Source organism: Dipodomys ordii, unplaced genomic scaffold, assembly GCF_000151885.1.
Source record: "Dipodomys ordii isolate 6190 unplaced genomic scaffold, Dord_2.0 Scaffold22, whole genome shotgun sequence".
NCBI lineage: Eukaryota > Metazoa > Chordata > Mammalia > Rodentia > Heteromyidae > Dipodomys > Dipodomys ordii.
In genome coordinates, this window is record NW_012267238.1 from 637694 (window position 1) to 648639 (window position 10946).

At 36.7% G+C, this 10946-nt stretch overlaps 1 protein-coding gene across 1 annotated transcript; it reads right to left on the minus strand.

Moving 5' to 3' along the window:
* Positions 1-204: 204 nt before the first annotated feature.
* Positions 205-1170, minus strand: LOC105983890 (olfactory receptor 52Z1-like). The gene has a single exon (XM_013013925.1). The coding sequence runs from the start codon at positions 1168-1170 to the stop codon at positions 205-207; it is 966 nt and encodes a 321-aa protein (XP_012869379.1).
* Between the last annotated feature and the right edge of the window lie 9776 nt (positions 1171-10946).

Consider the following 10946-nt stretch of genomic DNA (forward strand, 5'->3'; position numbering starts at 1 on the left):
CCTTGAGCTGAAGAGCTGAGCGACAGCCCCCAGGCCCAGAGTTCAGTCCCCACGATCATACCCAAATAAATAAATAAATGAAACAAACAGAATATGATATCATGGTTTTTCTCAAAAACGACTACTATACTTTTATTTATGGCTGACTTGATATAATCAACATTCTGTTGATTTAAAGGGGGCACTTCTAAGAGTTGGTTTAAATCAACAGAATTTATTGCTAATAGAAAAGACCTGCACAGCCCTGTCTTGGATTTTCTTGGTCTTGACTCCATAGATGATGGGGTTGAGACAGGGTGGTACAACCACATAGAGATTAGCAATGAGGATGTGCACACTGATGGGTATGCTGTGGCCTCCAAATCGGTGAGCAAGAAAAGAAAAGAAAGATGGACTGTAGAACAAGAGAATGACACAGACATGGGAGCCACAAGTACTCAAAGCCTTGTGTCGGGCATCTCGGGAAGGAATTCTAAACACAGTACAAAGTATAAGCACATAGGAGACAATGATAATGATCACATCTAGAAATGTGGAAAACAGAGCCACAATCACACCGTAGTAGACATTGACTTTGATGCTGTCACAGGCCAGCCTGGCAATGCCCATGTGTTCACAATATGAGTGACGTATGATATTCTTCCCACAGTAAGTGAGCCGATAAACCAGAAAAATCAAGGGGAAGCAAATGAAGAAACTCCTAGTTACAGAGGCCACACCCAATTTCCCAATGACTGAGTGGGTTAGGATGGTTGTATATCTCAGTGGATAACAGATGGCCACAAAGCGATCAAATGCCATAGCCAGCAATACGGCAGACTCTGTCACAAAGATGAAATGGAGGAAAAACATTTGAGACACACAGCTACCAAAAGAAATCCCCCCAGCTTGGAACCAGAATATGGCTAGCATCTTTGGTGTGGTGACTGTGGAGAGTAAGATATCTGCCAGAGCTAACATGGAGAGAAAAAGGTACATGGGCTCATGGAGAGTGCGCTCAGCGAAGATCAGGAATATCAAGAACGCATTGCCTACAATAGCTATTATGTACATAGAACAGATGGGGATGGAGATCCAGATGTGTGCATTTTCCAGTCCTGGGATGCCAATCATGGTATACCAGATGTCTCTGAGGTTGGTCTGATTTGAAGATATTGGAGAGGTGGTCATCTTTTTCTTTGGCCTCTGATAGTGGAAACTGGAATTGGAAAGTTGGGAGAAAAAAGAATGAGAAATCCCAGAAATTTTATCCACTTATATATGTGAAGGGATTGTGGCAAGGTTATTGCCTTAAGAAGAGGTTGGTATCTATTCATATTTGAAGGATAAGAAACCAGTGACGAGAAAGTTATCACAATTTTCTAAACATGCTACAAGTAGTAACAACAATAGTAAAAGAAAATAGCCATTTTTAGTGTATTTATAATGTCTTCAAAGCCCTCTACTCAAGGCAGTATTTTCATTGTATTATCATCTATTCTCAAGAAGGCTCTTTCATGTTATGGTTCTTTTTTTACCTGACTGACTACTTCTGATGATTAACCACAATTCTCTTCTATGGAATACTAGGAATATACTGGTCAAAATATAGTTATGGTCTTTTGTGAGCTCAATATCACTCATTCATTGATGTACATTTACATTGTACAATCATAATTAGCTTTATTCTTCATTATGGGTTGGCACATTAATTAATTAATTAATTTTTTTTTGTCGGTCATGGGGCTTGAACTCTGGGCTTGGACGCTGTCCCTCTTCAACTCAAGGTGAGCATTCTACCGCTTGAGCCATAGCACCACTTCCGGTTTTCTAGTGGTTTATTGGAGATAAGAGTCTCACAGACTTTCCTGCTCAGGCTGGCTTTGAACTGTGATTCTCAGATCTCAGCCTCCTGAGTAGCTGGGATTTCAGGTGTGAGCCACCAGCGCCCGGCTGGGTTGGCACATTTATAAAATAATCAATCACATATATTTGTCAGCAGAGAACAGACATTATCTTTACCCAGCTGTCTCAATAAAGAATCAGAAGTTTTTTTATTAAATCTGTACAGAACATTTGGCTTTAGAGAAAGAATGTTCTTGTGAAGAACAAGCAAGACAAGTAAAACTCTTAAATGTGAAATAAAAACCACTACATATCAATACATGAAACATGTATTAGTGTCACTAAAACATGACTAGTCTAGTAGACTGTCTTGTCTATTTGAAGATTAAAATCTTGACAAGAAAGCCAAGGGATTAATATTTTCTATGGAAATAATTTATTATTATCATAAATACATAAGAAATTTCTTAAATTAACCAATTTTATAGGAAGAAAGCATTACCAAAATTATGTTTTTGTTATCTTTTTTATACATAACAAAGATAATTTATTTTCTATGTCAGCTTCCAAGTTATACACTTACACAATCCTAATTATATATTTTGTATTATTCTTAACCAATGTACTTTAAATCCCATAATGGCAATGAACATATTTTAGACTTGTATAATAAGCTTCTGTCAAGAAATTAGATTTAAATGGCAAAACGTTTGAAGAGAGAAAGAGTTCTAAGGAAATTTCCCAATGGACAAAACAGAATAAGAAATAAGGCCTCAAGCTGGGTGGCTCATGCCTATAATCCTAGCTACTCAGGATGCAGAGATCTGAGGATCATAGTTCAAAGTCATGTTGGGCAGGAAAGTTCGTGAGACTTAATCACTAAGTAAGCTCTAAAAAATTAGAAGTGGAGCTGTGTGGTTCATGTGGTAGAACATTAGCCTTGAGCAAAAATGTTCTGGGTCAGCACCTAGGCCTTGAGTTTAAGTATCACAACTGGCACAAAAAAAGAAAAAGGAAGAAGAAAGAAAAAACAATGAGGGCTGCAACAGTAGAAACAAAATAAAGAAAAAGTGTGTAGAAATAATTAAGTATATGGACTAGTGAATCTTGTTGATAATCTAATGAATGGAGAGGAATAAAATATTTTTTCATAAATACTTGGTAAATACATTTTCAATATAAGAGAGTTAAAATTGTAGCATTTGAAATAAGTCAATAAATGGGATATTTGGTTGCAACCAATAGATGTATATTTTATGTATTTGGATAGAACAATCTGGAAATGAATAAATGTTGAAGATTTTCTAAGACCTGTGTTGTACATGGGATAAAGAAGACTGTATTTGGGAGTTTGTCTAAGTCCTCACCTCAGCCTTTTCATCAACCATGATCTTGATTGAGGCATAGCATCATTCTGAACTTGAAATCCACACAAACTGGTAAAGAACCAACTCAAATCTACATTCCTTCCTAGATGCAAAATCTCAATTGATCATGAATTGAGACCTGAAAGGCCAATAAACAAGCAAAAAAAAAACCCCAGGAAAAATGTTGCATTTTAAAATTATACTTTAAGTCATTCCTTTGGATTCAAACAAAAAAGAATGGGAAACACAATTAGGATACCAAGTCTTCCCTTTTCAATTGATTTGGGCACAGAGACTATTTTATAACACTGAGAGATCTCAACTTACTATACTTTAAAATACAACGAATATATTTTAGTTTAGTCCCCACATTATTAGCTAATCTTGTCTTAGCATTTTCCACCATTTGTGTACTGTGTTTATGTAATTTAACTTTCATGAAATACCACTCAGTAATCATAGTTATTTGTAATAAACCAACTGTGTTTACATGATTTTCATCTCACACATTATAAAATAATGTCACAGCCAGCTTCTGTTGGCTCACGCCTGCATTCCTAGCTTCTCAGGAGGCTGAGATCCAAGGATCATGGTTCAAAGACAGCCAGAACAGAAAAGTCCTTGAAACTCTTATTGCTAATTAAGCACCAACAAAGCCAGAAATAGAGCTGGGCTCAAATTCAATCTTTTCCCTTGGCTTTCTTCTTCTTTTTTTTAAAAGGTCAAATTTTGGAGTCTTTATTTTAGTGGTAGTGATCTGCAGGCTTCCTTAGCTTTCTTGATATCACCTTCTTGTCTTCCTACTGTATTTTCCATGTCTGAGATTGGCTTCCGGTACTATTATTTTTCATTATTATACTGATGTTATCATTCCTATTTTTATGTTATTACCTAGTGCAACTTAAAAATATTTTATTGATAATAAGATATCAAATAGGAATAGTAGGTAATCACCAATTTTTCACACAGTATCAAAAATAATTAATAGTTGCATTGGATTTTATTGCAAAGTATTAGAAGAGTTGGAGATGTGACAGCTGGAAGCCAAAATTGTAGGGAACTGGTAGGAGGATTGACATGAAGATGGAAAAAAAAAGAAATAGAAGATGGAGACTAGAATAATACACACACACACACACACACACACACACACACACACTGCGGCCTGAACTCTGGGCCTGGGCACTGTCCCTCATCTCTTCAGCTCAAGGCTAGCGCTCTACCACTTGAGCCACGGCACCACTTCTGGCTTTTTTTGCTTATGTGGTGCTGAGGAATTGAACCCAGGGCCTCATGCATGCAAGGCAAGCGCTCAACCACTGAGCCACCTTCCCAGCTCCTAGAATAATTTTTAAACTGGAAATTTTCTCTTCAATGCAAATGAAGTAACTTTATTGCCTTAGCTTGGGTCAGAGGAGTAAAATAATGAGGATAGAATTGAAAGGAAAAGGTAAAGAGACTGTTTTTGGAATTAAATTTCTCTCATGTTTCCAGACAATTTGATGAATGTGAGTGTGCTACTCATTAAGGCAAACAATGCAGAAGTACTGGGGGATCAATGAGGATTTTTGAAGACCTACATTTGCTACAACTCTCTGCAATAAAATAAAAAGCACTGCTTATTTGAGTTGTCTCAAAGCTCATGTGAAAGGAAGGAATACTTGCATAAAGGATTGAATAGCACAAAGTATGTATCAATAAGCATAAACCATTAGGACAGATGGGTTGAGTTGGGGATATATAGGTATTTTTGTTTTTATTATGCTTATTATTATTTTTCTGAAACAAGGTCTCAGACCAAAATGGTGTCAAACTGATAATCCTCCAGCCTCAATGCCCAGGCACTGGAATTGCAAAAGTACATCTCCTCATCTGTTCCAGAAAGATTTTTATGGTTGAACTAAGAGCATCCATGCTTACAAAGGAGTCTACGTAAGATCTTTAGGAAGTCGAGTGATTTTTTTTCCATCAGACAAGTCCTATTTTCCAGGATTAATGACTAGACAACGAGAAGGAAAGAGGTTATCTCATCACAGAAGAAGCCTAATTGTCCAGCAGTTAAAGGTTAGGCTGAGTAGAAGGGAAAGTGATTCCAAAACTGGAAGCAAAACTGAGGAACCAAAAGAGAAAGAGCAGGTTTAGTCTGAGAGAATGTTTTCCCTGTTCCTTTGATGTTAATCAATAAAGAGGATCCATTCTTGGTCTTTCCAATCTATTTCTTCTTTTTCCCACATCCAAGCCTTCCAAACTCAAATCATCTCTGTGTCCCTCTATCAACTTTCCTTCAAAAGTACTGAAACATACCCCATCTGAAGGATTGCATTAATGAACTCTGAAGGACAGACATGAGTTTGTTACTGTTACAGGTTTAGATAACAACTACACAAAAGTTCACAAAATATACTGATATAGTATCATCTTCAAAGTCCATAATATGAGCTATTCTTTAGTCATCTGATCCTGGTTTGAGAATCATGTAAAGTAAGAACTGAAATATTTTTAGCTGAATTCAGCTAATTTCTTCTTCCACTATAATAACCACTGCTTTTCTTGCTAAGGAATTAATCCACTATAGCTTTGGGATTATATTGTATCCACAGTTCAGGAGGAAAAGGAAATAAATGTAAGCAATTGATTTCTGAAATCTCTAATACTCCTTCCAGAGATAATCATTAACTTTCTATTTCTTATGCACTTTTATTATGAAGAATGAAGTTGCATGTGATGCATGTGATACTCTCCCTTGATTTTTCTCCTTATCTGAAAGTACATTTCTCTCATGCACTTGGACTTTGTTTTGTATCATATTCTGCCTTTTCTATTTTCTTCCCTACTTCACCCTCTCTCTAGATGAATGGGCATAGTTTCAAAACAAACAAATATGAAAGCAAAATTTAAAAAGTATAATTAGCTATTAAAACGTTCTGTGATTTTACCCCTTCCTATCTTGAGAAACAGACTTCCACACTCAATTATACTAAGACTCCCTTTATGTCTTACTTCCTTTTCTGTTTTGGTTGAAGACAGGAAAGCTTCTCCACAAACCTTCCAAAGAGATTCTCGGTATGTGAGAAAGAAAGCCATACAGAAACTTGTGAGGTAGAATCTGCAAAAACATCAGAGACACTCTTCTTTTTTTTTTTTGAGGAAATCTATACTGGGATTGAACTATAGTTAAGGCAACAAACCCTGAACTTTATTACTTTTATTTTCCTAATTGGAGGAAAAATATTTTGAGTTCTATAATTATTCTTTCTTTCTTTTTTATTTTATGCTGCTCTTCGGGCCTGGGCACTGTCCCTGAGCCTCTTTGTGCTAAGGCCTATCACATACCACTTTCAGCTTTTTCTGAGTAGTTTATTGGAGACAAAAGTCTCACAGACTTTCCTGCCCAGGCTGGCTTTGAACCATGACCCTCAGAACTCAGCCTCACAAGTAGCTAGGATGACAGACCTATGCCAGTGGTGCCTGGCTGTAATAATTCTTACTCATGAAGATCATCTGTTTTAAGAGCCATAAACTGCCATTTGATGAATCTTTAACTAGCTTGAAAGAATATGGTCTAGGTAAGTCGTCACACATGATCATTGATAACAAGTATTTCATAAACATGAGAAATGATTTCCCTCCAAACTTGATTAATCCTGAGCAAATGCTATAGCATTGGCAGGCATAAGAAGGTAAAATTCAGTCTCTTTCCTCAGAATCAGGTTTGTGCTTAATCTAAAATCTGATCCTTATGGAATACGATCTCAACACAGCAGCCATCCATTGACCATTATAAAATGTGGGCATTGTTACCTCTACTGTGCAATTGCAGGTTTCTTGATGTTCTGAAAGGGAGGCTGTCCCTCTGGTTTAGGTTCTAGCTCTGGCTCAGAGGTTGGCTATATAGCTTTCTCCATCCGAGGAAGCCTAACACTCAAGGGAATTGGGGAAACATCAGATGTTTAAAAAGGATTTTGGGAGCAGTGTCTTTCTGAGACAGTCTTGGGGCATTCACAAAAGTTCTACCAATGGCAAATACCTACACTCTGACTACTCTGACAGAAACAGAGAATGGATAGAATGATTGCATATTGTATTTTCCACTTATTCTATAAATATATTTTTCTGAGAATGGGATTTCCAGTGCAGGATGTCTTGTTCATTTTTTAGGCAATGATGACATCCTGAAAAGTAGAATACAGTCTATGGAAGTAAAACTAATGTATAATTTATTATCAATTTGTTATGGTTCAGTGTTCAAACCGAAGATCTACTTTTTAAGCAAGTGCTTTTACCATGGAAACTTATCTCCAGTGCATCAACAAATATTTTGACATTTTGTGTGTTAGATTTCAGAGGGTTGACACCATCTAGTGACAATAAACCTGCTTCTTCTTTAACAATTGTGAATAAATTATCAAGACTTTTTCACTCCTCCTAAGTCTTTTTCATCAAGACATAATCAAAGAGATATTAATAATAATTGTATTTTGTGGAGATAATTGAATATCTCTCTGCAACTGTTTTTGAAAGTGTTATCTCTTCTTTAATTGGTTTATGTGCTGCTTACCTATTTAAGATAATTGGTATCTGATCTATTAAATCCTCCATTACCTTTTTAAATATCAGACAGAAACACCAAGAAAAGCTTTCTCTTTGGGTCCTAGAAGATGTCTTGGGTAACAGATAAGCAATACCTATTGGCATTGCATACACAGGCACTCCAAGTTCATCAAGGAACTTGGCCTATAGATTTTTGTTATTGCTATTGTGACTTTACCCATTTTGATGTAAAATTGGCTTTGTATCATAAGTTTGGTAGTATTCTTTCCCTTTCCATTTTATGGACTCAGTAGAGGAATAGTTTTGGTAGTTCCTTTCTAAATATCAGTAGGACTAATTAGAAAGTCTATGTAGTCCTGGGCCTGCTTGGATGGGAGACTTTTTATTATTCTTTCAATACCATTGTCCATGATTGATGTTTATATTTTAAAATATATCTTGACTCAATCTTCATAAATCATAAATGTCTAGTAATGTTTCTGTTTTTTCTCTCTTTATAATGTATTAAAATACAAGTTTTCAAAATATTCCTAAGTTAGATTTCAGTGGTGAGTACAGTATGTTCTATTTTTTTCACAAAAACAAAAATACTTTTATTATTTTCTGGTGAATCTTTTGTTTAAATTTTATTTTATTGTAAAGATTCAGTAAAGAGGGGTTACAGTTACATGAGTAAGGTAATGAGTACATTTCTTGTTGAACATTGTTACCCCCTCTTTTGATTTTCTCCTATTATCCATTCCTTCCCCCACCTCACTTCCTCCTCCCCCCCCCACCAAAGTTGTAAAGTTCATTTCCAACTTAGTGTCTTGTGAGTCTCATAGTTGCAATAGGTCATCCTGTGGCCTTGTTTCAGCATTTGGTTATTCCCCTTTCCCTCCCCAAATAAGATAACTGTGTCTATAAGATGCATGGTACCAAAATCAAGTACAATGACAACAGGGGATATACCATAGGGGGAAGAACATACAAAGGAAACAAAAAAATCACATAGTACATTTAAAAAAAACATAAAAAGACCTCTAATATCCATATCTTGCAGTTTGTTTTGCTTAACATCATCTTATATGGGCATATGCACATAGCTTTTGACCTTTTCTGCTCATCTGATAAAATTATCCTAGATGTATACTAATTATTACAAATGAGGGAAACCATGAGACCTATATTTCTTTGGGTCTGGCTTATTTCACTTAATATTTTTTCCAAGTCTTTCCATTTCCCAACAAATGGGAAGGTGTCATTCTTCCTGATGGAGGCACAGAATTTCATTGTATATATATAAAATCACATTTTCTTGATCCATTCATCTACTGAGGGGCATCTGGATTGGTTCCATATCTTACCTATGGTGAATAAGGCTGCGATAAACATAGTTATGCTGATAGCTTTAGTAAGGCCTTGTTTGTGATCAATTAGGTAAATATCCAGAAGGGAGATTGCTAGATAATAGGGGAGCTCTATGTGGAGTATTTCAAGGAACCTCCATACTGCTTTCCAAAGTGGTTGAACAAGTTTATACTTCCACCAACAGTGAAGTATGGTTCCTTTTTGGCCACATCCTCTCCAGCATCTGTTGTTATTAAATTTCTTGGTTATAGCCATTCTAACCAGAGTGAGGAGGAATCTCAATGTTGTTTTGATTTGTGTTTCTTTTATGGCAAGAGAAGTTGAGTATTTCTTCATATGCCTATTGGCCATTCTTATTTCCTCTTCAGTAAAGTTTCTCTTTAAGTCTTATGTACCTATGTTTTTATTTTTTTCTTTCTTTCTTTTCTTTTTTTTTTTTTGTTGTTGGTCATGGGGACTGAACTCTGGGCCTGGATGCTGTCCCTCAGCTCTTCAGCTCAAGGCTAATGCCCTACCACTTGAGCCACAGTGCCACTTCCAGCTTTTTTCTGCTTATGTGGTGCTAAGGAATTGAACCCAGGGCCTCATGCATGCTAGGCAAGCACTCTACCACTGAGCTACCGTCCCAGCCCTCTTTTTAAGTCTTTAGCCCACTTATTAATATGGTGGTTGTTTATTTGAGAATTTGTTTTTGGAGGATTTAATTTTTTGAGTTCCAAGTATATTTTAGGTATGAGACCCTTGTCTATTGTATGGCTAGTGAAGGTCTTCTCCCATTCTATGGGCTTTCTATTGATTTTGCTAGCTATGGCCTTTCCCATGCAGAAGCTCTGCAGTCTACCTTCCTTTGATTTGTTGTGTTTCTGGGTTTTTATTAAGATAATTTCAGCTTGTTATTTATCAGAATCATAGCAGAGAACTTTCCAAACATACAAAAAGATAGGCCCATTCAGATACAAGAAACCTTTAGAACCCCAATTAGACCAAACCAGAACAAGACATCCCACACAAGATCTGCACAGGAACAATAGAGACCAAGGAAAAGTTCCTTAAAGCTGTTGTGGAGAAAAGATCAATCACCTATAAAGGAAAACCAATCAGAATAACTCCCATGACAGCAAGAAGAGCCTGGAGTGATGTATGCCATGCCCTAAAGACAAACAACTATCAACCAAGAATACTATACCCAGCTAAACTCTCCTTCAGAACAGAGGAACACATAAAAACTTTCCACCAAAGAAAAATTGAAACAATATATCTCCACCAAATCAGCCCTACAAAAGATACTTAAAGATGTCTTACACATAGAAAACCAATAAGAGCATGATAAAGGCCAAGAAATGGCACCCAAACAGAATCAGATAATCATAGTAATATTCCAGTAGGCATAGCCCCCAAGAAGGTGGATAACATGGCAGGAAATACCAAATGCCTCCCAATATTCACAGACTTAGCTCTCTAATTAAGCAACATAGATTGTGTAGTTGGATCAAAAAGCAAGATCCTTCTATCTGCTGCCTTTAAGAGACACACCTTGCCCACAAAAAAAAAAAAACATATTCTGAAAGTCAAAGACTGGAACAAAACGTACCAAGCAAATGGCCCCCATAAACAAGCAGGAGTTGCAATCCTAATATAAGATAAAATAGACTTCAAATTAAAACTAGCAAGAAGAGATAAAGAAGTATGTTCTGGGTCTGGGAAGGTGGCTCAGTGGTAGAGTGCTTGCCTTGCATGCCTGAGGCCCTGGGTTCGATTCCTCAGCACCACATAAGAAAAAAGAAAAATGCCGGAAGTGGCGCTGTGGCTCAAGTGGTAGAGCGCTAGCCTTGAGCTGAAGAGCTGAGGGACAGC

Bases quoted from the DNA above. Each gene is read 5' to 3' on its own strand.
- LOC105983890 (XM_013013925.1), bottom strand. From the start codon at position 1,170: ATGACCACCTCTCCAATATCTTCAAATCAGACCAACCTCAGAGACATC.